The sequence below is a fragment of the Geotrypetes seraphini genome, chromosome 12, assembly GCF_902459505.1.
Source record: "Geotrypetes seraphini chromosome 12, aGeoSer1.1, whole genome shotgun sequence".
Taxonomy (NCBI): Eukaryota; Metazoa; Chordata; class Amphibia; order Gymnophiona; family Dermophiidae; genus Geotrypetes; species Geotrypetes seraphini.
The window spans coordinates 88,451,986-88,479,536 of record NC_047095.1 but is presented as its reverse complement, the minus strand read 5'-3'; the positions used below and the strand labels follow the sequence as shown (position 1 = coordinate 88,479,536).

The 27,551-nt window shown below is 43.9% G+C and overlaps 1 protein-coding gene and 1 non-coding gene across 6 annotated transcripts in view; both read right to left on the bottom strand.

Moving 5' to 3' along the window:
• Window positions 1-27,551, bottom strand: part of COP1 (COP1 E3 ubiquitin ligase) — a 468,098-nt gene that overhangs the window by 83,477 nt on the left and 357,070 nt on the right. For all 5 annotated transcript variants that reach the window (XM_033917061.1, XM_033917057.1, XM_033917058.1 and 2 more), the window contains one exon: window positions 26,930-27,090. In XM_033917061.1, the coding sequence (XP_033772952.1) occupies window positions 26,930-27,090 (161 nt within the window). The remainder of the gene's footprint in view (window positions 1-26,929; window positions 27,091-27,551) is intronic.
• Window positions 5,302-5,436, bottom strand: LOC117346976. The gene has a single exon (XR_004536701.1).

The window sequence follows — 27,551 nt, the reverse complement described above, 5'->3', positions numbered from 1 at the left end:
TTGAATGATCTCAAGTTCTGTGTAATCAGGCAATTTAAATTCAACAGACAGGGTGATATCTCTCATACTCTTTTGTATCATGAACAACGTTTAATTTATACTTGGAAAACAGTAATCCCTAATGGTCTGAACAAAGAAATAGAATGGACCATTAGATAATTGTCAACTATCAGTTTTCAGCTATAAACAACAATATGTCATTATGACGTTGTACACCATGTGATCATTTGATGCTCTTATATACTCCTATATACGTTGATACGTCCATACGTCATACGTTGATTCAGCTTTCTTTGTCGAGATTCTCTGACGGCGTGTTCCCTCCATTAGGAGATCTGAAGGTAATTCATATTTTGAGTTTATACATTATTTTTTGAATAGTTTGATCTTTGATAACTGCATCATTTTTTGTTTTATGTTCATTTTTAGTTTTTTCCTCCTGATGACGCAATTTTTGGTGAAACACGATCGGTGTTGAGGAAATGTTGGACTTTTTACATTTTCACGCTGAGGAGCTTTTGCTACACGGTGATTCTGGATAAGTTCTAGCGATTGTTTTGATTTGGGGACTCACTTTTTTCATTGTTACTACTTCATAACCAGCTATAACAATATGGAATAGTTCATTGCACGACTCCCAGCACCTACGAGCAGTTTATAAGTATACTTACTTCTATCTTCATCTTGAGAGAATACACTCATTGATAGTGGACTTCACATCTTTCATCTGTACTTTATTTAATTAAACAATTCAATTCACTTTATTTGATATACACCAGATTTATTTGACATGATTGTCTTGGATCTTGTAAGCCATTGTATTCTAGGAGCTAAACTATCCCTTTCCTTCAGCTACATCTCCATAATCTTTCCTACTACTGAAGTACGGTGTGGGAGACTAGACTGGTTTGGCTGGCTAGTCTGGCTTGCCCAGAGAAGTCAGCACATATACAGCCAAGATACAATTGTATATAAAGATAATTTTTATTTCTTATCATTTGCCTCTCACAAAATATAATTAATTTGGCTTACTTCAGCCAAACTGCTGCAGGCATCAGTCTATTTTCCCAAGGCCTACCTCCACCGATCTCTAGGGAAATCTTGAGAGTTCCTCTTTCTCCCTCAGGGACCTCTCTAGAATGAACTGAGCTTGGGGTAGAAATACCTCTTTCCTGTGTGTCCCACCCCTGTGACTCAGCACAGAGCCCCATAGCACAGTGCATGCTGGGACCTTTAGTTTCACATTTGATTAGCATTTCCTAGTGCCCTTAATCTGTTACATACCCTCCCCTCAGCTCATCCTTAATAAGGTGAGCGCTTGCTTTTAGCAGAGGTCCCTTCCTTAAGGGTGGAAGGTAAGACATTCCCAGGGCACTTAGGGCCTTATCCACTATTTTGAATCGCCAAACCCACCCCAGGACCTCAAGTATACATAAGGGAACAGTGCACAGCAAGCAGTACCATCGTGACTCCGAATGAGTCTCTTCTTCTTCCTGTAGTCATGAGGCTACTGGCTGTCAGTCTCTGGATTCTCTCCCCTGCTGAAGAGTCCTGGATCAATGCTCTCTTTGGTTTTTGATACACTTGACCTTTTGACACTTTAGCTTTGGATCCGTAGACTTGAGTTTTGGTTTAAGAGTATGTTTATCCTTTGTAACCAAATCAGAGTCCATTCCTATCATTACCAGAGCCTGGACTCCATCTCCCTTTATCCATAGAACCGTGTTAAGTTCTGTGGACTGAGAACTAAATTCTTAAAAATTCACATTAAAAACCAATGGACCGATGCCGTAGCCGTTATAGTAGGGATTAAAAAAGCGAGTCATTCTCCAAAAAACGTTCATGCAAATGGGGTTGGCAGAGAGGTGTAAAGGTTCGCTAACTTTGCATATGCCCACCACTGGCGATAGCAATAGGCACATGCATAGAATAAACAAAAAAATCCCCAACAAATCGAGCCGTCAGTCAAGCAACGCCCCCCCAAGCAGCAAGAGAAATGCCAACTCTCTCTGTGCAAACAAAACATCCCCTCCTCCAACACCGGCAGTAGGAGAGGTGCCCACTCATGCTGGTGCGACCCGACACTTCCCCTGGCAGCATGAGTCATACCCTATGGGAATGGCCTTAGGCATCTAGGACAATCTTAGCCTAGATGCCCCTCCCTAGATGCCCCAGAGAGGAGCCTAAGGCATTGATTGGCTCAGGTTAAGACCCCTCTTATGGGAGGGGCCTTAGGTATCTGGGCTAATCAGATTCTTAGGTCCCTCCCCACTGCATTCAGGAAGGGGCCTAAGTCTATGATTGGCCTAGACACCTAAGGCCCCTCCCATAGGGAATCTTATAAGAGGGGCCTTAAACAACCAGGGCCAATCAGAGCCTCAGGCCCCTCCCCTGTGCATCCCAAGATATACGGGGAGAAGGCCCGCCATTTTGAAGAGGTGGGCCTACTGGCTGGAGGGGATAGGCATCTCTCCAGCCAGCCATTATAAGTAAGGTAAGGGGGAGAGGGCCGGAGACATGGGGGGGGGGGGCATGGCAGCAGGCATCTCTCCCGCTGTCGGAAGGGGTGTTGCTTAGCGTTGGGATGGAGTGGGCATCTCTGCTGTTGCTCAGGCACTGATCAGAAAGTAAGAAGGCAAGAACAGCTCAGACCTGTCACCAAATTATGGTTGCAAATGTGGTACAATAAGGTTAGAGAATCACTCGGTGATTATAGAAAATTGCTCGGAGTGATCATTTTAATATTAATGACCTTATTGTACTACACACTGCTAGAAAACTTGGAAAAGACCTCGGTAAGCCGTTTTGATAATCCGCTGCTAAAATACATGCATGCTAAACCGGCTGGAACCGGTTTAGCGAGCACATTAAAGGCAGATTTTAGTTTTGAAAATCTGCCCCCGAGTCTCTCTCATCTGTATTAATATACTGTCATTTTGGTGCCTAGGTCCAGGGTAGACCTGAACTGCAAATCCCCATGCGTTTCCATTTCTTGGGAACTCCACAGTGGCATTCTTCACCCGTACCCCCATTGCCAGGCTTGCATGCCTATCTTGTCCTTCCAGAATTCTGTAGAGGTTGCCAGCCCCTCTCTCTTCAGAGTTACCCTGGGTATTCTCTTCCCAGGTAGTCTCTTTCAGCCCTATAAGGGCATCAGGAAACCACTTCCCTGGACCTTAGGTTGATTCCTCTTCCATTTGATGGGTCCATCTCTTTCATAGCTGCTCCTGAACAGCTTGCATCTCCAAATCTAATTTTTCTACTTGCTTCTGGCACTCCTGCCCCACGGCAGGGTCTCCTCCAACTTCCAAGAAAACACATCACTCTCTTTTCTTAGCCGAGTGCACTCTTGCTGGGTTCTACCAGCCGTCTTTGCCCCCTCCTCCTTCCAGAAGTGCATCTCGTCACTGTCTTTGGAATTTGCCATTCAGTTCTTCCAGCCCTCTTGCTATGGCTTTCATTGCCTCACAGTTCTGTACTGCTTCATTTAGATGTTCCTGCAGTCTGGTGCACTGTTGCTGCCAACTCTTGTTGCAGCTGCTCCACTTTGGCATTTGCAGCCTCTGCTTTGACTTGATAGTCATCCCTCTGGACTGTTACAAGGGAAACTTGCCAATTTCCTCATTCAGTTTTTTCATTGTTTTATTCTTAGATACTCCAATCTCAATCAGCTCAGTCTGAACAACTTTGTTGGCGCCTCTAGACATTTTTCTCTTCCTCCTTTAATTTAGCCACGTATTCAATGCGAATAGCTGGTCTTTAATTTGGCACTTAGCCTGTTTTAGCTTAGTAGCTAGATATGAAAGTGGGTTTTGGACTCTTTCCAGGACTCAGTCTCCATTTTCAGCTGAGATATCATGGCAGATACCCCATTCCAACCTTCAGTGGGCTCCAAGTCACAGGGTTTGACTGGGCTCCTTCTCTTAAGCTGTCCCTGAGTCAGGTTTGGACCGCCTACCTGGTGCTCCTTACTGGTAGCTCTCTCCTGTGACTAAGCCCTGAGCCCCTTAGCCCTGTGTATGCTGGGACCTGTAATTCCACATTTGATTTGCATCTCCTGCTGCCCTGGGTATAATATTTGCATGGAGGAAGGCAAAACCCTTAATCTGTTACATGGTGTTTACCACTCCGTAGTTTTCCATTTCTTTCCTGTCACTTAGCCTTCTCTATCCTGTGGACCTCTATCACGTCTCCAAGAATCTTTTATACAAATTTTTAAAATAACCCACAAGAACCTCTTTGGGGTTCTTTATATCCTCAGTTGTACCCTAAATTTCTTTTGATTCTATTCCATGCAACAAATCTACTGATTTTGTTAATGGATTATACTGTTGATATAGAAAAAGTTATATTTTTTTAGCGGAGTCTTGAGTCTGTGGGCTATGCTTAGATGTCATTTCACAAGTGTCTAGGCTCAATTAAAAAAAATAAACATATATTGCATATGCAATATTTAGGCCACAAAAATGGTTTGACTGATTTACTAAGATTGTTTACCTATTCCTTGTCCAAGGGAAATGAATGCTTACTAAAAAGGCTCTTAATACAGCCATGAAAGCCACTGGCAGAAATACAAAGCCTGCATCTTCCCTCCCCAACCAGCCTTGTCGTCACCCAGATTTCAGAACAGTGTAAGAGAGTTTCTACATCGTGCAGCTCAGGCTTATACAGAGCTGCACTGTATATAGAGCACTAAGTTCCTGTTCTACAAGCAGCTCCAGCAGAGATTGCAGCAAAAAAATAAAACAAAACAAAATTTTTTTGTTTTCTTGGTTTTTTTTAAACAAACAATCCTAGGTGCCAGAGAAAAACTGCTAGTGGCCCTGGTGACCTGAGATTTGTGCAACCCTGTTATAAACCATAAAACTATACTACTTTGTCACCTTTTGAACACCAATCCACCGCTCCTTTTTTTCTCAACTCCTTCCCCTACCATTTCCCCTTGAGGCTGTCATTGAAATGCTTTTATGTTTCACTTACCTATTCTGATATTGTCATATTTTCCTGACCCAAGGAAAGGCTCTAGCCTTCATAAACTACTCTTATTTTTCTTGATTACCTGCTTACAAATAATTAGGAGACAGGTGATTGTCTCAATATATTACTGTTCAGTCACAACTGTAGACATTTGCTAAAACTATGGCATACTGCAGTTTGAAATTAATATGCACAGTGTACATATTAGTCCTGAATCTAGACCATTTAAACTATCTTTACTTTTTTAAGCACCAACATACCTCAGTTTTACAGTTAAAGAGACACAAGCAAATGATATGCATTACAGAATCTAATGAAGATTAGAATGTTTGGAGGGGAACGATCAGGTTTACATCAACTGCTGAAAACCAGACAGAGACCTCCAGTTTAATATAGGAAGACTGCCACTACAAGCAAAAACTTTATTTGCCTGCATAGTTTATTACTGCAGCTTCCAGGTAGGAAAAGCCTCTCTTCTGAAAGACACTTCCATCATACAGAGATAAAACAGAACATTAAAAACATTATGAATAGTAGTCAAAATAGATGAAATGTGCATACAAGTAAAAGTGGTTGATGGCAGCAAGAAATAGTGAAAAGGCTAAGTAAAACAAGAATTTACATTGTCTGCTTTTTATGTGAATACATAGCTTAGTTTTGTGTTTAAATGTTTTTATCGATTTTAACAACCTAATACAATCATTTGGTAGCCTTGAAAATATAATAATTAAGGATCAAGAACAAAATGTCCCATTAAAGTACCATAATACTGTAATAATTATCAAAAGTTCCCTTCCACCGCATGCATCTAAAACTCTTCATTCAAACCATCCCATAAGATGACTTAGTTTTTAAGTATGGTTCAGAAAAGAAATCCAAACTTAGACAGATTTTCATCAAATAGTGAATATATCTGTACAAAACATACATATCCTATGCATCGGAGTCTTGATTTGGCACTTATCTAGAAGTCTAGTTTAATGCAAAATCTGCAACCATGTTCACCACTGAGCTTATTAAGGCCTTTGCAACAGTCCCCATGCAGTTTATGTGCATGAGACAGTGGGGGCTGGCACAAAATAAACCTCTCACACTATAAATCAACTGATGTGCAGGTTCTCAGCAACATCAAGCAGCAACTGCTATGTCCTGCAAATCTTTTCAATGAAGGACGACATCAAGTGGGCTACCAACAAAGCCATGGCACTGTGAGCTGTGACATGGCCCTCAAGAGTCAGTCAGCCTGGGCGTAAGTGTCCATCAGCTAACTGGACAACATGCTTTTACCAATGGCTTTCTTAATCATGTTTGGGTCAAAAGAAACAAAATGCTGGCTGGACTGTTTTTTGTCCACTCCAGATAGAAGGCCAAGATTCACTTGCAGCTGAAATTGTGCAGTGTGCATTCGCCAGGATGAGCATGAGATTTTGGAAAAAAAATGATGGAAGAAAACTGAATGATTAAAATAGAACTCTAACACTACCTTAGGAAGGAACTAAGGATGTGTATGGAAAACTACTTTGCTATGATGAAACATTAAGAACATAAGAAGTTGCCTCTGCTGGGTCAGACCAGAGGTCCATCGCAATCAGCAGTCTGCTCTCGCGGCGGCCCATCAGGTCCATGACCTGTAAGGTGATCCTTGTCTAAAACCCTTTATTCCCCTTTATGTTTCTATCTCTACCTCTATCTGTATCCCTCAATCCCCGCATCCTTCAGGAATTTATTCAATCCTTCTTTAAAACCCCATAGTGTACTCTGTCCTATCACAACCTCCAGAAGTGCATTCCAGGTGCCCACTACCCTCTGAGTGAAAAAGAACTTCCTTGTGAAAGGTAGATCAGTAGAGCCTGAAACTCACTGTCTCTGTGAGCCAAAGTGACTGTCACTAAAAACACGACCTTCTAAGATATTTCAGATGGCATGAATCGAGTAGCTTAAAAGGAGCTTTTCATCAGCTGGGTGAGGACATGGGGTCCCATAACACGAACTACAGGCTATACAGAATATATGTGGGCTTACACTCTTCATTGTGAAAGCAGGTACTAATTGCACTGAGATGAATCCTTCTAGATTTGATTTTTAAACCGGAGAAGTTAAGAATGTACTCAAGCAGTTTTTGTGTAGAAAAAAAAGAGGATCTAGGGCAGGGGTGCACACACTTTTTGGGCTTGCGAGCTACTTTTAAAATGACCAAGTCAAAATGATCTACCAACAATAAAATTAAAAAACAAAACAAAACCCCACAAAGCACACTGAAAGGCAGAGAAAATGTTAATTATCATTCATATTCCAGGTTTTTTTCAAAGAGGTCAAGGCAGATGACTCTATGCAATGTCACCTCAATAACAACCTTACAAAAAATAGACAAATATAGCCCCCTCCCTTTTTACTAAACCACATAGTTGTTTTTAGCGCAGGGAGTTGCGCTGAATGCCCCACGCTGCTCTCGACGCTCATAGGCTCCTTGCGCTAAAAACCGCTATTGCGGTTTAGTAAAAAGGAGCCATAGTGCAAAATATAGACAGCAGATATAAATTCTCAAAACAGACACATTTTGATCACTAAATTGAAAATAAAATCATTTTTCCTACTTTTGTTGTCTGGTGATTTCATGAGTCTTTGGTTGCACTTTCTTCTTCTGACTTCTTCTCACTTCACTCTGGCTGCACTTCTTCTGACATCAGCCCACTCCTGCATCCAATATTTCTTCCCTTCTTTCAGCCTCCTATATGCTTTCTCTCTTCCAGACCTCATTCTCTCCCCCAACTTTTTCTTTCTTTCTCCCTGCCTCCTGTTCTTTCTTTCTCTCTCTCTCCATGCCCACTTTCTTTCTGTCTCCCTGCCTGCCCCCTTTGTTTCTTTCTCCCTGCCCTCCCCCAAGCCACTAGGTTTGCCGTCGCCACCGGGGAACAAGCCTCCAAGCCACCGCCCCCCATGCTCTCCATGCAGAAGCTTTGCACTGACCAGCATTCTGCTCCCCTTCAATTCTGATGTTGGAGAGTAAGTTCCGGGCCAGCCAGGCAGCGATTGGCTGGCCCAGAAATTCCTCTCTGATGTCAGAATTGACGTCGGGGAGAGGAATGCTGGTCAGCGTGAGGCTTCTGCAGGCTCAAATCTCCGGACGCCCAGGGCCGAGGAAAAGAAAAAAAATCCATTCTTCCATGAGAGCCGTTCCAGGCTCCTTTTAGCACGACACTTAGAAGAATGCATAGCCCCTCCCCCCCCCAAATAGGAATCACCTCAACTTCCCATTTTCAGGCTCAAGACATCAGAGCAGCAGCAGCAGCTCCGGCATTTTTGGGCAGAGCACCTCCTGCTCCCGACCGCCTTTCTCCAGTCTGGCTTGTCGATTCCGTCAGGGGCAGCCGGCGCTCAGCTCTCTAGTGTCGTGACTTCCCTAGACCTCCCTCCTGCCTTCTCCCGAAGGAAGTGACATCATCCCCCAGTCTATCAAAGAGTGTCTACGGGAGAAAGCGAGAGAGGGAAGATGGGTTCTGGCAATCGGGCAAGGAAGGGCGCAGCGAGAATGAGTGTGCGTGAAGTGATGACCGGTGGGGAGAGGAAGGCTGATCGGCCGGTCGATTGGGACGGCAACATGAGTCTATCACGGAACCCGGGATGGGCTCTGCGATCGACTTGCGTTGCCTTCCCGATCGACGTATTGGGCACCCCTGATCTAGGGCCTTGCCCTCACACTAGAAGGCAAACTTCTGAACAGTACTTTACTGCATTTTGTACACTGTTCGGTTGTGATCTTTTTCACTTTCAATAAACATAAGTTTAAAAAAAAAGAAGGCAAACCTCTTCCATATGAAAGTGTAACACCTTGGAATGGAGTAGCGGTTAGTGCAGCTGCCTTAGCATCCTGAGGCTATGAGTTCAATTCCCACTGCAGCTCCTTGTGTCTCTGGATAAGCCACTAAACACTTCATTGTCCCAGGTATAAAATAAGTACCTGTCTAAAATATGTAAACTGCTTTGATTGTAACCATACAGAAAAAATGGTATATCAAGTCCCATTCCCTTTACCCTTAGTGGAGCCTTTTCAAGGTCCTGCTGGTATCCAGGTAACACCCTCAAACAGATTTACAATGAAACAGATCTTTGAGTTGTTCATAGCTCCAAATCAAATAGCAAACCACCCATTTGTACAGCAGAATTGACCAAAATCATGAACCATTGGACACAACTTTGCAACTCTCTTTTCCCCTTCACTATATCTGAAATGGCTGTGAATGACATCCTCCAATGAAGAATGAGTGTTTGTTTAGCGCATGGCCGGGTTTTCTAATGCAGCGCAAATTCTTGTAGAAAGCTTCATTAGCATTCTTTTGTTCTGCCTCTCATCCTTCTTGGCCGTCCTCCAATTCCTCATTTTCTACTAAAGTAGATGGCCAGCCCTGGAAAGGAAACAGAAGGAAGGGGGTATGGGGACTCTCCCCAAGAAATATGTCTGTTCTGCTTATATCAGTGGTTCCCAAACCTGTCCTGGGGGACCCCCAGCCAGTCAGGTTTTCAAGATATCCCTAATGAATATGCATGAGAGAGATTTGCATATAATGGAAGTGACAGGTATGCAAATCTCTCACATGCATATTCATTAGGGATATCTTGAAAACCTGACTGGCTGGGGGTCCCCCAGGACAGGTTTGGGAACCACTGGCTTATATCATTAAACCTTAACTATTTGCAATACATAACAAGGTGAAAAACAAACAAGTCACCAACTTGAGCGCCATCTGCATTAAAAGTGTGGGAGATTTCATAGATACCCCCTAGCTTCTTCAATGCAGCAGTCGCGTCTTCCATTCTTGTCAAGGCTGGACAAAGGAAAGAAACAATATGTCTGGATTCCCAAGCACCTTTGAGGCAGTAAGCAAGCAAATGAACATCTAAAAGGGCAGGTTTCATGAATGGAGTGTCTGTCTACTAGAAAGAAGATTATCAAGGTAAGAACCTAATATTTTCTTATAGTGTGACACACATTCCATTCCTGAACGTGTGGGACATATCAAAGCAGTACTCTGAGTTTAGGGTGAGACAGACAAGCCTGCTGTTAGAACTGAAGATCCGAATGCAGAGTCCTGTTTGGCTGCCACGTTCACCCTGTAAAACTTTGTGAACTTATTGAGAAAACCAAGCGGTAGCTCTACAGGTTTCGTCTAGGGACACTATCGAAAATTCCACACATGAGAAAGCCATACATTTAATAGAGTGCATTTTTACAGATATAGGCGGACATTTTCCACTTCCGATTTAGGCTGAAGAAATGGCCATAAGGATTCATCTCAACATGGCTGCTTTCGAGGCTGGTTGAATCTTTGGGTAGTCCCAGCCAATATGGAAAAATGATCCGACAACTGAAATTTGTTCCTAAGTAAGAGTCTACGCTAGTGCTGCCTGATTCAGGAAAAAGTTTTTCGATTTGATTCAGTCTATTGAATCAATTTTTTGATTCGATTTTCCTGCCCAATTGGGTGTTTTTTTTTTTTTTTTTTCAAACATCCTGGTGGGTTTATTTTATAATCTCTTCACCCCCTGTGCCCTCTCCTACCCACACTGGCGCTGTAGTAGAAACAAAATAAACAAAAAAGACTTTTCCTCTCTGTTAAATCCTAGCTCACATTCATAGTCTAACACCACATCTGGCAGGATACACATTTCAAATCAGACATATTGTAATCACAAAACAGAAAAAATTTATTTTTTCTACCTTTTGTCATCTGGTCATTATTCAAATAATGTTGGTCCCATGCTCTGGTTGTCTTCTGATAACTTGCTTGCCAGGGTCTCCTGCCCATTTGTCATCTTCTGAGAACTTGCTTGCTAGGGTCTCCTGCCCATTTGCCGTCTTCTTCTCTCTCGGTGCCAGGGTCTCCTGCCCATTTATTTTTTTCTTCTTTCTCTGTGCTAACCATCCATCTTCCATCTCTGTCCTCCCCTTCCATTTTCCTTCCCTCTCCCGGAGATCTGGCAATCTTCCCTTTTTTTTGTCTCCATTCCCACAGCTGCAGCGATGGATCCCACCATCCCCAGATCCACCATCTCTTCTTTTCTTAACTACCCTTTCATTCAGCATTTCTCCCTCCTTCCCCAGCATCCCAGGGTTCACCATCTCTCCCATTCTCTTCCCAACTACCTTCCTATCCAGTATCTCTATCCTCCCCCTCTACACCATCCCTTGTGTCCAACTTCTCTCTCTTTCTGTTCCTTCACTCCCTAAATCCCATTGTCCTCCATCTCTCTCCCTCTGTTTTTAGACCCATTATTTCTTCCCCCCTAATCCAGCATATACACGTCTCTTTGAACCCTCCCTCCGTGTACTTCTACACCAGGGCCCTCCTCGCCCCCCTCCGAAGGCCTGCTGCCCCTGGCCTCCTGCTCTTACCGTCACTTAATTACAGCAGCGGAGCAGCCTGCACAGAGGCTCGCTGGTGCTTTAGTGATCCTTGCAGGCTGCCGTCGTCTTTAGGAGCACATTCACTCTGCCATGATCCTGCCCATGACGTCAGAGGAGGGGTGGGACTGCAGCAGAGTGAACGTGCTACTAAAGATGATGGCAGCCTGCAAGGATCGCTAAAGCACCAGCGATCCTCTGTGCAGGCTGCTCCGCTGCTGTAATTCAGTGAAGGTAAGAGCAGGTCAGGGGGGAAGCCGGAGGACACCAGCACTTCCCGACTGACCCTCCCTCCTAGCCCCCTAAAGCAGGAGCGGCAGCAGCAGTGGACGGCCAGTAAGAGGCAGCGCTGCTGCGCCTGCTGTAGGAAACTGAAGGCACGGGGAGGAGGATTGGGTCCCGAATCGACAAGGCTGATTTTTTTCTAAATACAAATCGATTCGAATCTATTTACCTGATTTGAATCGGTGAATCGATTTGAATTGGAAATCCGGCACTACTAGTCTAAGCACATCCAACAATTTCAATAGTTAATCACTCTTTCTCAATCCCGAAGGAGGGAAGGCAGGTAAGTGGATTCTTCTTGATTGATGTGAAAGTTGGAAACCACTTTTAGTAAGAAAGATGGAGCTGTGCGTAAGGCCACACCTGAATCCAAAATTCTGAGAAATGGATAGCTGCAGAATAAAGCCTGAAGGTCCGGACACTTGTCGGATGGAGACAATGAATACTCCCTTGGATCCAGGGTCTTCCAAGCTAAGGAAATCCGCTTGTACACTGTCTACTCCTGCCACATGCGCTGCTGAGCACGCCAGAAGATAGGCCTCTGCCCACTGAAACAGCATCTGGGCTTCTAAGTATAGAGTAATGCTTTTGGTGCTTCCCTGGCAATTGACATAAGCTACTGTTCTATTGGCCGAGAAAACTCATACCACTTTGTTCTGCAACGCGTTCCCGAACTCTTGAAGCGCCCGACAGAAGGCTCGAAGTTTCAAGCGGTTGATCGACCATGGACTTCCCTCACATTGTGCTCTCCAGCCATATAGGCTGGTGTCTGCTGTCAGAGTCATCCATGAAGAGATGCAATGGAGAACTCCTCTGATGAGAGACTGGAGTTCCAACTACCAGGCTAGACTGCGATGAGCTTCCGCTGTCCAAGAAAGCTGCTGGTGAAGCATATCCCTCTGCGGGCACCATTGGAAGAGGAGTGCATCCTGGAGAGGACGCAAATGTGCTCTTGCCCAGGGGACTATGTCTATGGTCACAGCCATTGATCCCAGTATCTGCAAATAATGGCAGGCCATTGGAGCAGACTCACTTCAAAACTCCCATATCTGATGCAGCAGTTTCTCTCTGTGGGATTCCTGGAGGAACACTTTGTTATCCCTTGTGTCAAAATGGACTCCAAGAGCTGCACCAGCTCCAGGTGGCTTTTCTGAAAGTTGATCACCAGATTCTGCAGCAGTTCAATCACCATGTGAAGCACTAGTTTATCTTCGGCTTCAGACTGGGCTCCCATTAGCCAATCATCCAGACACCTGCTATAACTATCTTTGTGGAACTTATCCACTATTCCTGAGAAATTGCAAGTATGAGTGATTCTTAATAGGCTTCTGGAATAACTTGTGAACAGCATTTTCTTTGAATCACAGGGTAGAGTCCAAACTGATTAATAAACAGTAGACATAGTAATTTTGGTGAATAGATTTAGATAAACACCTTGACTATGATACTATACAATACATTTCAAAGACAAACACTTTATTTGACAGATTCCAACTTCTGTGGGATGAGACAAGGGGTGAGACTACCCAATAAGGTTAATGCGTACCAGGCAGTAGCATTGTTCATACTGCTGGACAGATATGAATCTTGGATGCTGTAGACACCTCAGACAACTCAACTAATTCCACTAGCACGCCCCAAGATCAATCTAGAATATAAGATGGAAAAAAAGGACATCCAACAGTTAAGTCCTCAAAAGAGTTACATGTCTAGAATAAATGATAAGAGCTCAGCTTTCTGAGAGCAGGACATGTCACAAGGATGGAAGATACCAGAGTTCCCAAATTTGCACTTTATGTATAACTGCAAAACATGACCAGATCAGAGGGAAACCAGACCTCAGAATCAAGGACACTCTTAAGCATAATTTTAAAATCTGCAAGGTATCTATTCTTTCAGAAAAGAAATGTTGTATTTATAGGTCAGCATTGTTGATTTTTTTCCTAACTTATATAGGGAGACGCAGGGAAGGAGAAAGTTCCTTTTGAAGCTCTGTCATAACTTGCCTCTGCCCACTGTGGCATTTCCTTCAAAATGGCTATTTTGTTGCTATTCTGAGAGAATGGGAGGGGGATCAGAAAGGGTGAGTCATGGGAAATGGTAACCAAATTTGGATTTATTAGGACCTGAGAACATTGAGGAATTAGGACCCGAGAACATTCTGGACTTTCTCTTAATCATGGTGGAACCCGACAGGTAGTACTTACAAAACGAAAGATAGAATAATTCTTAAACAAAATAATGCAGAAAACCTGACAGCTGCTGAAGTCTACATAGGTTGGTATGATGCGTCTTCCAGAATACCTGAAGTGACTGCTAACAAGACATTTTGTCATCTGTAGACAAATGCTAAAATACATAATAGAGAATGATGCTATAAGCATAACAGACTTTATAGAAGAAGGAACCACCAAATGGGACACTATGGATTAATTTGAAGTGTGTTCCATGTGAGCTAGCTATTACAGTTTTTGCTAGTCTGAATGTCTTGGTCATCTCTGCTCGTTTTTTTGGCTGCATGTTTACTACAAAGCATTGAGAAATGTAATGTGTCAATTTGATAAATTGAACAGCAGTAAACCATCTGGACCAAATGATAATATATCCCAGAGCTATTGTTAGTAATTAGTAAATTTTCTTTAAAATCCAGCATAGTACAAGAAGACTGGAAGGTGGTCAATGTGATGCCGATTTTTAAGAGTTCTAGAGCTGATCTGGCAAATTATAGACTGGTGAATCTGATGTCAGTGTCAGGCAAAATGGTAGACGACTATTAAAAAGAATAAAATGACAGAATATATATGTAAACATGGATTAATGAGAGAAAGCCACAATGGATTTAGTCAAGGGAAATCTTGCTTCACCAATCTACTGCATTTCTTTGAAGGGGTGAATAAACATGTAGATAGGTGGACTGGTTGATATTGTGTATTTGAATTTTCAAAAGGCATTTGACAAAGTACCTCATGAAAGACTTCTGAGGAAATTAGAAAGCCAAGAGATAGGATGTAATGTCTCATTATGGATTAAGAACTGGTTGAAAGACAGAAAACAGAGTAGAGTTAAATGGTCAATATTCTAAATAGAGACGGGTAAATAGTAGGGTTCCCCAAAGGTCTGTGCTGGGACTGCTGCTTTTTAACATATTTATCAATGATCTAGAGAGGGGAATAACTAGTGAGATAATTCAATTTGCTGATGACACAAAGTTGTTAAAACCACAAGAGGATTGTGAAAAATTGCAAGAGGACCTTGTGAGACTGGAAGACTGGGCGTCAAAATGGCAGATGACGTTTAATGTGAGCAAGTGCAAAGTGATGAATGTGGGAAAGAGGAACCTGAACTACAGCTACGTGATGCTGGGTTCTATGTTAGGAGTCACTGCCCAGGAAAAGGATCTAAGTGTCATTGTTGAGGATACATTGAAACACTCAGCTCAATGTGCGGCGACGGCTAAGAAAACAAATAGAATGTTAGGAATTATGAGAAAAGGAATGGAAAACAAACATGAAAATGTTAAAATGCCTATGTATTAGTGCTGCCCGATTCAGGAAAAAAATTTCGATTCGATTCAGCCTACTGAATTGGTTTTTCGATATGATTTTCCTGCCCAATTGTGTGTTTTTTTCAAACATCCTGGTGGGTTTATTTTATAGCCTCTTCACCCCCTTTGCCTTCTCCTAACCACACTGGCACTGTGGTGTAAACAAAATAAACAAACAAAAAAGACTTTTCTTCTCTCTCTTAAATCCTAGCTCACATTTGCGGTCTAACACCAGCTCTGGCAGGATACATATTTCAAATCTGACATATTGTAATCACAAAAGGGAAAATATAATTAGTTTTTCTACCTTTTGTTGTCTGGTCATTCAAATCTTGTTGGTCCCAGGCTCTGGTTATCTTCTGATAACTTGCTTGCCAGGGTCTCCTTCTTTCTTCTTTCTAACCATCCATCTGCCATCTCTGTCCTCCCCTTCTGTTTCCCTTCCCTCCCCCAGAGGTCTGGCATCTTTCTTTTTTTTCGTCTCCATCCACAGATCCACCTTTTCTTAACTACCCTTTCATCTAGCATCTCTCCCTCCTTCCCCACCACCCCAGGGTCCACCATCTCTCCCTTTCTTTTCCCAACTACCCTCCTATCCAGTGTCTCTATCCCCCCTCCACACCATCCCTTGTGTCCAACTTTTCTCCCTTTCTGTTCCTTCCCTCCCTAAATCCCATTGTCCATCATCTCTCTTCCTCTCCTCTATTTTCAGACCCATTATTTCTTCCCCCCCCCAAATCCGGCATATGCACGTGTCTTTGAACCCCCCCTTCCCTCCCTCCCTCCATGTACTTCTACACCAGGGCACCCTCCCCTGGTCTGTCTCCCCCTTGAAGGCCTGCACCTCCCTGTGAAGGCCTGTCCCCCCTCGAAGGCCTACATCCCCCCCGAAGACCTGTCTGCCCCCCCCTGAAGGCCTGTCCCCCCCTTGAAGGCCTGCATCCCCCTCGAAGGCCTGCTTGTCTGTCCCCCCCTTTGAAGGCCTGCATCCCACCTGAAGGCCTGCCTGCCTGTCCCCCCCTTTGAAGGCCTGCATCCCTCCGAAGACCTGCCTGCCTGTCCCCCCCTTTGAAGGCCTACATCCCCCCAAAAGGCCTGCCTACCTGCCTGTCCCCCCCTTTGAAGACCTGCATCCCCCCCAAAGGCCTGCCTGCCTGTCCCTCCCTTTTGAAGGCCTGTACCCCCCTCCCCCAGAAGGCTGCACCTCCCCGAAGGATTACACCCCCCCTCCAGAAGGCCTGCTGTTCCCCCTGGCCTCCAGAATCAATCTCCCTAACTTCAGCAGCCTGCGATAAGATCGCTGGCGCTAGCGATCTTTGCAAGCTGCTGAACGGCTTTGGAGCGTCTTCTCTCTGCTGCGGTCCCGCCCATTCTCTGACATCAGAGAAGGGGCAGGACCGCGGCAGCGAGAAGATGCTCTAAAACCGTTCAGCAGCTTGCAAAGATCGCTAGTGCCAGCGATCTTATCGCAGGCTGCTGAAGTTAGAGAGATTGATTCGGGAAGCCAGGGGGAAGACGGAGAGCACAGCAGCGGGTAAGCCACCTCCGAACTGACCCTCCCCACTCGCCCTCTATAGCGGGAGTGGCAGGCCAGAAAAAGGCAGCGCTACCGCTCCTGCTTTAAAGGGCGAGCGGGGAGGGTCAGTCAATGAATCGATTCGAATTGATTCACCCGAAATGAATTGGTGAATCGATTCGAATCATGAATCAGGCAGCACTACTATGTATCACTCTATGGTACGGCTGCACCTCAAATACTGTGTGCAGTTCTGGTTGCCATATCTCAAAAAAGATATAGTGGAATTAGAAAAGGTACAAAGAAGGGTGACAAAAATGATGAGGAGAGGCTAATGCGGCTAGGGCTCTTCAGCTTGGAGAAGAGATAGGTCGGGGTGATATGATAGAGGTCTATAAAATACTGAGTGGAGTGGAAAGGGTAGATGTTCACTCTTTCCAAAAATACTAGGACTAGGGGGGCATTCGATGAAGCTACTAAGTAGTAGATTTAAACCAAACTGGAGAAAATATTTCTTCACACAACGTAAAATTAAACTCTGGAATTCATTGTGAAGAATGCGGTGAAATCGGTTAGTTTAGTGGGGTTTAAAAAAATGCTTGGATAATTTCCTAAAAGAGTGTCAATAGGCCATTATTGAGATGGCTTGGGGAAGTCCACTGGATTAATGTGCACTAGATACTAGTGTTTACCATACCTCCTATGATACCAAATTATAAAATATATTGAAATGACAGGGTAGAATAATTTGAGGGTTGAGATAGGATTGAGGGTTGAGATAGCACAGTAATCAGAATCAGTGCACTAATACTGAGGTTTTAATGAGTGAGAGAAGGGGCTGAAAATGTAATAGTAAAAGTACTTTCAAATGAGTGTGACACATTCCTGATGAGTGAGAACTGGAATGTCTAAATTAGAAGTTTAATCTATGGAAAGAGTACATGAAACAGATATGAACAGAAATGATAATATGGTATATATGGGACAAAACAGGAGAAAATGGGGGAAAATTCAGAGATCAAGCAGAGTCTGGAGAACTGCAGCAGTAGGAAAAATAGTCAGATTTTGCAGTCACTTACCATCATTTTCAAATGAAAGGGAAATGAAGAGCTAAGACTGATGGTTTTAATGGAATCATCTTAAACTACTACATTCATGGAAGGTACTGCAGTTATCTTTTACATTTTGCAGATTACCAATAGTTTCAAACTGATCAACTTAATGAATGCTGACTGAAAAAGAATAGGTCTGAAGCACTTCAGAAAAAAAATTCAGCTTTTCTTACATTCTCAGATGAAGTTTAAAAAATAAAAGACTAATGCATCCTAACCTGAGAGAAGTACTTAGCAATTGTATACATTGCACAAGTAAGGATATACTAGCAGTGCTGTACTTTAAAAATAAGTACATGAGTCAAGAATCTGTATTTCTTATTGTATATGTGAAAAATGTCAAATAAGGGTAATTTAGAGTAATAATGACTAAGACCTTATGATATAGCTTACAAGAGTGACGTGAAATTAGTCTGTCAATTTTACCTAAAGCTCCAAGCTATAACAATAACTACAGTATATACCAGTGGTTCCCAACCCTGTCTTAGAGGACCACCAGGCCAATCGGGTTTTCAGGATAGCCCTAATGAATATGCATGAGAGAGATCTGCATATAATGGAGGTGCCAGGCATGCAAATCTGCTCCATGCAAATTCATTAGGGCTATCCTGAAATCCCGACTGGCCTGGTGGTCCTCCAGGACAGGGTTGGGAACCACTAGTATATACCATTACTCATGCAACATGCCACAATTTTTAACAAGTGAGTTAAAGTTTTTCTTTTGAAATTTCTGAAGCCAACATTTTAGAAAAAATTTCCAGAGATTCACTTTTCCACTCAGACATTTCTGATCATTGTGTGCATTAATACCTTTTATAAAGCTTATGAGGTTTATTATTTAACAAAGTGACAAAACTCTTTTGTATTAATGGTTAAGTGGTGATATTTTCTCATTCTTATTGTATAGTACTGAAGATTTTTTACTCCATAAAGTTGCCGATCCTGAAGCGAATTAATAAGACATCTGAAATGATAATATAGGCATAGCTCCTTTAGGAGAAAATCAGTGGAAGCAAAAAATACTTTATCATAATAACTCTTATCTCCGGAATAACTGTCACAATAATTTAATACTTTTGTGATTTATTAGTAGGATACTAAACTCTTTTGCAGATAAGTATCTCAAAATACAGTTTATCACTACTAACAATATCCTTACCTATATAAGTAATTATGTTTTGGGCACTTCATTATGTTTTATAAACTTTGTTCTGGTTTATACACTCTACTGTACTACACCCTATTGTATAAATCAGTGTATTGCAACTAGTGTGCCTCCTGAGATTCTAAGTGTGCCGTGGCTCACAGAGGAGGATGAGAAGCGCCGGACAGCTGACTTGCCTTCTGCTACAAGGCACCTCCTATAGTGCCGGCGCTGCAACTTCCTGCTGCAGTCAAATTTTTCTCTGTGCAACCCCTCCCCCTTTACAGGCCGCATCTTCCTGCTGCCGTTTTGTTTCTCTCTGCACTCCCTTCCCTGACCAGCAGCGGCAGCTCCGTGTACTTTTTAACTTGGTCACAGCTGCCGCTAGGATTAATTTAGACACGGTTTTATCCGGTAGCCTCGTGACCTTTGCTAGGCCGGCCAGCATCATTGAGACTTTACTCCTGCTCCCGAAGATTGTCGTAGGAGTAGGAGAGACTGGGCACCCCTCCTGCTCCCAACTATTTCAAAGGTAACGGGGTGGGTGGGCCGGGCCCGACCACCTGTGCAGACCAGGGGTGGGCCGAAGGTGGGAGGCCTAAGAGCAGGAGGGACTGAGCACCCCTCCTGCTCCCAACTTTTTGATGTTGGGGGTGGAAGGGCCATGCCGGGAGGGGGGTGAGGGAGAGATCGGGGCAGACAGGAGAGATCGGGGCCTGAGGGGGTGTTGGGCAGGGCCAACACTCCCCCAGGCCCAGATCTCTCCTGCCTGCCCTACTCTGCCACAATCTCTCTTGCCTGCTCCCGGACTCTCCTGCTCTCTGCCGCCGTTCTCCAAAGTGCAGGCCCGCTTTAAAATCATGGGCTTGCACTGCAGGGAACAGCAGCAGAGAGCAGGAGAGTCCAGGAGCAGGTAAGAGAGATCTGGGCTGGGCTGATATGTCAGGATGTGTGCATGAGCGGGGCTCGCTCTGGCCATGGGTAGGGGGCGTGTTAACGATTGTCCCCATTTGCATGCAGGCTTTTACTGAATTAGTCGGCCGGCATGTAAATGGAAACGGATCGCACACGGTTTGGAGGTTTAGCGAATCTAGGCCATAGTCCTTAACACACTTTACTTGCAGGTGCTATTGAGATGGCATTAAGTGAACCTGAGTTAACTACACAATGACAACATGTACTGACTGCAATATGTAGTCTCTGCTCAATCTCTACCCCATCCTGTGCTAAGCAGTGGACGTTTACCAAACAGGCAGTATGCACTAGGCACTAGTGTGGTCTAGCGATAACAGTATGCTAACTGTTTACCGCACCTTAGTAAACATGTCCCTATACTACCAATTACAAAATATATTGAAATGATATTTTATGGATGGCATACATACAAATAAGATAAAGGAAAAGTACAGAAAGAAAAACTGTGACTTGAATCCCTATGGGCAAAAATTCCATTTGAGACAGAGAAAAGTATAACCGTAGGGGTACTGTTTAACTGATTGAGATGAAGAAATTGACTGTGGCATATTAACAGATTAGATAAACTAATCAAATTGGCAACACTATAGCAATGTGTGAATATCTCCTGAGGGCATGCTAAGGAGGTAAAGTTTCTAGATGCTTTAAATGAATTCCATTTGGATATCTTGGAACCAAAACAGGAGAAGCTACTTTTTTTTTATTAATCACCAGCTGGGGCAGTATTAGCTCTAAAAAAAAACAAAGAGAAAACTGCAGACAATATGTACAAGATGCAGGCTATGTTTATTTTACCCATTGTTAAATGCGGTAACTAATACCACCTTTCTACAAACCAAAAGACCCAACAAGGTCCATGTTTCGGAAAACACGCCTTCTTCAGGGGTCCATGGTAAGTAAGATAAACAACAAACCGCAATTCAGCAAATACTACTATTGTTCAAAATTGGTGTTGGTCTGTGGGATTTTTTTGTTGAAAAGTGAATACAGCATTTCCCTTTCAGACTTGATTTTGTTAGTTATTGTTGATACAAGTTCCCCTTTATTTATTTTTGGGTTATCCCTAAAAAAATATGTATAGCAGAAATAGAAAAAGTATAAAGAAAGGAAACAAAAATAATTAGGTGATGGAATGGCTCCTTTATGATGAAAGGCTAAACAAGTTATGACTCTTACTTAAAGAGACACTAGAAAGGAAAGATAAAATAAAAAAATAGTGTAGAAAAGTGGATAATGAATGGTTATTTAATCATTCCAGAAGCACTAGTGGTCCCTTCTATGAAACTAACGATTAACACATTTTAAACATATTCCAGAACATTTTTTCAGCCAACACAAAATATGGAAATTGCTACCAGATGATATGGTGAAGGCTACACTTCTCCCTCCGTATTAGCGGTTTCAATTATTCACGTTTTTAGCTTGCTGGCTCCTCCCCCCAAATGACATCAACTTGCATAGAGAAATAGCTGATTCCAAGCGTTTACAGAGAAAATCGCTGATTCCCAGCACGTACTTCACCGTGTTTTGCCTCTCCTTCAGGAACAGGCCAGGTCTCCCACCATGTTATTCATGGTTTCACCATATTCATGATGGCTTTTAATAGAAAACCGCAAACAACATATGAAAAAGTTATTTACAGTTTTTCTGTATTCGCAGGTCAGTTCATTTTATTTATTTATTCAATTTTCTATACCGTTATCCCAAGGGAGCTCAGAACGCCCCTATCACAGCGAAAACGGAGGGAGAGGTGTAATTACTTAGCTGAATTTAAAAAAAGAAAAAAAAATGTAGGTTGAGAGGATTTCTTGAGGTTAACTGACGTCCATGTTACAGATGCTGGTTAGAGAATTAGATTGTAATTAGATGCGGCCACTAAGCTTATCGCGACAAGGGATCTCCCTTCTGCGATAAGTTTAGTGGCTGCAGTTGCGGCCGCCAGTCCTCCCATCCCCCCAAACGCAGCAGGAGGGATGGCCAGTTCCTCCTGCCTGGAGCACCCCCTCCCCCGAACAAAAGCCCAACCCTTCCTACTGGACCCCCCGTAGATCGCCAGCAGGAGAGTGCAGTGCTATCTACGAGGAGGGAGGGGGGCAGGGGTATGGCAGGAGGGATTGGGCACACTCCTGCTGGCGATCTACAGAGGGAGTGGGGAGTTTCCAGCAGGAAGGATTGTGCATCCCTCCTGCTGCTTTTGTTCTGGGGGTGGGGTAGGGGGGGATGTTCCAGGCAGGAGGGATTGGGCATCCCTACTGCCGCTTTCATTTGGGGAGGTGAGGGGACTGGCAGCCGCAATTGCGGCCACTAAACTTATCGCAGCAGAAAGATTCCTTGCCTCGATAAGCTCTATGGCTGCATCTACTTCCAATGTAGGCCAGCATTTTGCTGGCCTACATTGTATGTGTCTCCCGCTGGCCTAGGGAGATGCATACAGCCACATAGGTCTACTTAAGGCTACTTCTGGGCCAAACCATGCCTAGCCGGGCTTGCGTGCCTCCCTAGGCTCCCGGAGGCAACTCCAATGTAGGCAGCCTACCTCTGGAGCTTTTTTTTCTAAAAACGAGCGTCCCAATTGGCTAGTTAGACAGCGGTAGGATGCCTACTGCTGCCTATAATTGGGACGCTGTTTATAGAATCCGGGCCTTAGTGCTCCAGACCATGGTAGAAACTTCTTCCACAGCTTAGTAAAAGAGGGCCATAATCTTTGCTCATGTTTTGGTTTTAACTTTCATTTACTTTGATTATTAAAAAGTCTAAATTTCAAATCTATTGCTTTGTTTCTAGGCTACATAAGCAAGTTTGAAACACTAAGGAGAATTCATCAAAGGGTGCTAAACGATTTAGCACATGCTAAATGCTAAGACACCCATTATATTCTTATGGGCATCTTAGCATTTAATGAGCGCTAATCATTAGTGTGCACTAAATCAGTTAGAGGTGCTTGATGAAATTCCCCAATAAGTGGGTTTTTTCCCTACTATCCAAGTAAATAAGATTTGGAAGAAAAAAAAAACATATTTGAATAATACTGAAAAGAAATGCACAATAAACAAAATATTTATATTAATTTAACTGCCTAAGTCATCTGTGCTTGCTTCCCTTGAGAACCTTTACTGCACTTCTTTACACGCTTCCCTTAACATAATATCCCTTTCAATAGGCATGAAGAAATAAAATAAATTGGTGCATATACTTAGCTCTCCACAGTATTATAAATCATCTTCTCCATTCTAAGTTCCACAGCCCAGAACAAATATTCAACATGACTGAAATAAGCACTACAGAGCAAACAGTCTAGAAAGACAGCCTTTGAGAGGGAGCCAAATGTCTGGCAACATAGCTGAAATATACATCGACACAACGAATGCCAAATCAATCCAAGATCTAGAGCAGGGGTGTCCATCCTGTGGCCCCATGAAGTATTTTGTGCAGCCCTGCTTGAAAGTCAAGGGCGATGCAGTGTTTTCCTTTGCCGCCCCCGGGTGTTTACCGTCTTGCCGGCTCCCTCCTCTGTCTTGCTGCAGCGTTTGCTCAAAGCTGCGGGCAGCGGATCCAATGTGCCTCTTGCGGCTGACCTGGAAGTGTTCCCTCCGACGTCATAATAAGCCACAGGAGGCGCGTGGGATCCGCTGCCCACGGCTTTGAGCAAAAGCTGCAGCAAGATGAAGGAGGGAGCAGGCAGGACAGTAAACACCCGCAGCACAGAAGGGAGGGAGAAGGGTGTGTTGGGACTTGAGAGGGAGGCGCTGCCTGCGGCTTTGAGCAAAAAAAAATGACTAGCAGTGAGGAGGGAGCTAGCCTGAAGGTAAACACCCGGGGCACAGAAGGGAGGGAGGGAGCACAAACTTAGGAAAAATGATGGAAGGAAGAAGGAGGGGCATGAACTTAGGACATAGAATGAAGGGAAAAAGGGAGGGGAGCATGAGCCATAAGAATGGAAGGAGTGAGGGAAAGAGATACAGAGGTAAGGGAGATAATAGAAAGGGAGAATTGGGTGTCAGAGAGGAAAAGAGATGGTGCAATTGACTACTGGAACTCCCCACAGCCATTTCCTAATGGCTATCTGCACGGGGCAGGAGCGTAGGGACATTGCTCCTGCCCCGAAAACCAGCTAGACCACCAGGTAAGGCCGGGATGCCGTGCGAAGGCGGAAAGGAGGCGGGGGTGGGTCAGAGCCGGATATTCGCTGTTTTTCGCCATTAGCGGTCCGGCTCTGCCCGTATCCCCCGCGAATAAGGAGGGAGAAGTGTACGTTGGAGACAGGCATAAGAAGGAAATGGAATGAGAGAAGAGGAGAAAAAATGGACAGCAGATACTGGAAAGAGAATTAGTTGAAGATAAGAGAAAAAGCAGAAAGAGAAACTGGGGCCAAGATGATGGAGAAACAAAACATCCAGACAACAAGGTAGAAAAATTTGTTTTATTTTGAATTTATTAACTTTAATATGTTAGCTTTGGGATATGTGCATCACAATTATTTTTGTATTTAGTGGCGTAGTCATATACAGCTGATTTGGGGGAGGGACTGGAGCTCAAAATTAGTGGATGGGCACCAAAGTTTCTCCCTGCCTGAGTGCAATTTATAAACATTTGAGATAGTGGGGATTCCCAAGCCCTGCCTACTGAAGACATCTTTCTTCAGTCTGGCAACTCAAAATCTCCAAGCTTTACAGCCAATGGCAATATCCACAAGCTGCCCCTGCTTTCATGCATGCATGCATGAAAGCCAAGGGAGGGGGGGAAGGGAGGAGGGAAGGCAGTAGCTCTGCAATATTGCTGCCAGCTGCAGAACTTGGGAAGTTGGAGGGGGAGGAGGTGGCTGTCAGTTGGTGAGGCTTGGGGATCTCTACTAGCTACAGCAGGGGAGATATTTATTTTGAGGGAGCCTAAGCTCAAAGTGGAGGCCCAAAAAAGCAGTAATATTTACCCTGATTAAACGATCCTCCATGTGTGCTGCTGACAGCTAATTAAGCATCCCCGCGCCTCAGAATGGGGATGCGGAAACCTGTGGCTGCTCCCACTGTCAGCGGTGTACGTGGAGGATCACTCAGTCAGGGTAAGTATTTTTGAGTTCCTCTTCACAGTGTCCCTTTAATGAAGATTTATTATTAGATATGTACATCTAATATATTAGTGATTGCTAATTTGGGACCTGCTCAACCTTATTTTTGCTCATCAGCTAGTGTTAGTGCGGCCTCAGAAAAAAAATTTTCAGCGAAAAGGTTGGACACCCCTGATCTAGAGCGTTTATTTCTTCAGTAAAGAATTCTATCAGTGTGGGTTCAATTCATATTATTTCTGTGGCCATAGAATGCATGTTTGTGATATTTGCCAAGAGTAGCTGGAACCTACCAAATTTGATGAATATCAGCAAAATAAATTTCATATATAGCATGAACAGGCCTTAAAATGATTTGTTTCAATATGGAAAAAAGGCAAAAGAAAAAAACTGAACATGGCCAAGATTGAACCACTTAACCTTCCGTCCAGACCTACCTCTCCTCTCCCTACTCTATCTCAGTGGATAGCAGTCATCCTCCCAGTCTCATCAGCCCACAACCTTAGGGTCATCTTTGATTCTTCTCTTTCCTCTGCAAAAATACACCAGACCGCCAAAACCTGCCGTTTTCTTTCTCTATATCGAAGCCAAAATCCAACCCTTTCTCTCTGAGCACGTTACCAAAACATTTATCCATACCCTTATAACCTCTCACCTAGATTACTGCAACTTTCTTCTTACTTGTCTTCTGTTTAACTACCTCTCTCCCCCTTCAATCCATTCAAAATGCTGCTGCACGACTTATATGATCCCAGAGTTCCTATACTCAAATCACTCCCCTCCTCAAGTCGCTTCACTGGCTTCCTATCCATCTCCGCATACAGTTCAAATTCCTCTTATTGACCTACAAGTGCATTCACTCAGTAGCTCCTCAAAATCTCTCTTCTCTTATCTATCCTTATACTCATCCCCAGGAACTCAATTCATCAGGCAAGTCTCTCTTAACTATGCCCTTCTCCTCTACTGCTAACATCTGACTATGGGCTAGATTCACTAACCCCCTTTCCGTGTCCAATCCGTGCCAGATTGCATTCAAATGGAGGCGATCGTTGGTACACCCCCCCCCCCCCCCACCAACTGCATGGATCGATGGAGAGTGATCCTTGAACATGTGCAGACATCTTCCTAGACTGTAGATGGTCTGCGCATGTGTTGATGGTCCTTTGTGCCTGTTTTTTTTCTTTTTTTAAACTATTTTTTTTAACTTTGTGAGCTCGTGGTTTTAACCCACTTTAAACCCGTGGGTTAAAACCACAGGCTCGCAATGCGGGGAAGGGCAGGTGAGTCAGGGCTGAGCAGGGCTGGAGAGTCGGGGCAGAGAGCAAAGAGTGGGAGGGCGGCCAGAGCAGGAGAAATCGAGGCAGAGAGCAGGGTTTTAGTACAAGGGATTGGTCCTCACCAGTCGCTAGCTTTTTGATCGGCCAGCCAGTCAGTAAGTTTAGTGAATCACTTCCTTCCTGCTTTGCATGCCGATTCCCCTTATTTGCATGCATGGATCGGGATCGGATTGGAGGAGACTACCTGAGTTGGAAAGTCAAACCCTGTCCCCTGGCAGTATTCAGTTACTTTTAATGCATAAACTCCACATCCTAAAGCATCAACTGTAGCCTCCTTATGTCCCTGGGCAGGTCACTTGGCACTCCATTGCCACACGTACAAGAACTTAGATTGCGAGCCTGCTAGGGACAGAAATAGTACCTTCCTATGAGTATAGCACTGCATTTGCTTAGTAGCACTATAGAAATAATTAATAGCAGTTGTAGTAGTTAAGAGCTTTGCATGACTTTTGAGACATACACCGCCATCTATTTTTGACTGCCCATCCCAAGCAGGAATTGTAAAACTGCCTTGTTGCCATTTGTGAAAGGTGGTATAGCAAATAAAACACATACTGAAATGGTATTGTTAGAATCTTACCCCATCAGGCAGTGCTCGCCAGCACACTGCACTCACAAACTCATTTGTGTCATCTTCCTTCCTGTCTTTGTCTAGAACACTTTTGACAGTGTCAAATTTGAAGGTAAGCAAGGTCTTTGAGAGGCCCTTGTAATACAGGTACAGAGAGTTGTTTTCACTTCCTATAAAAGAGATAAATAAAACTCATCATGATAGACAAATACTGTCAGAAAGCTCATTTTTCAAATAATGGAAAACAGAGAAACAATGTTTGAAAAAGTGAAACTGCTTTCTTGTAAGAGGTACTCTTGATGATAGCGGTGCAGTGAGCCACGGATAGGTCACATGTAATTCCATGCTGTGCTAGCAAGGGCAGTATTTATATACGGTATATACAAACAAACAGATTTTTGGACCAAAAAATGGCCCAAAAATGGTGGTCTCGGCTTATATTCAAGCTAACCCCATCCCGAACCCACGTGGGCTTCCAGTACTGCCCTGGTGGTCCAGTGGTGTGGGGAGCCGGAGCTGCTGTTAATCCTGCCCTCCCAGTGACTTTGTGCAACTAGCTCGCCCCTCCCCTTCCCTCCTGGTCCCCCTGCAGGTCTACCCTTGTGGTGCAGCGGTAAGGCAGGGCAGAAGT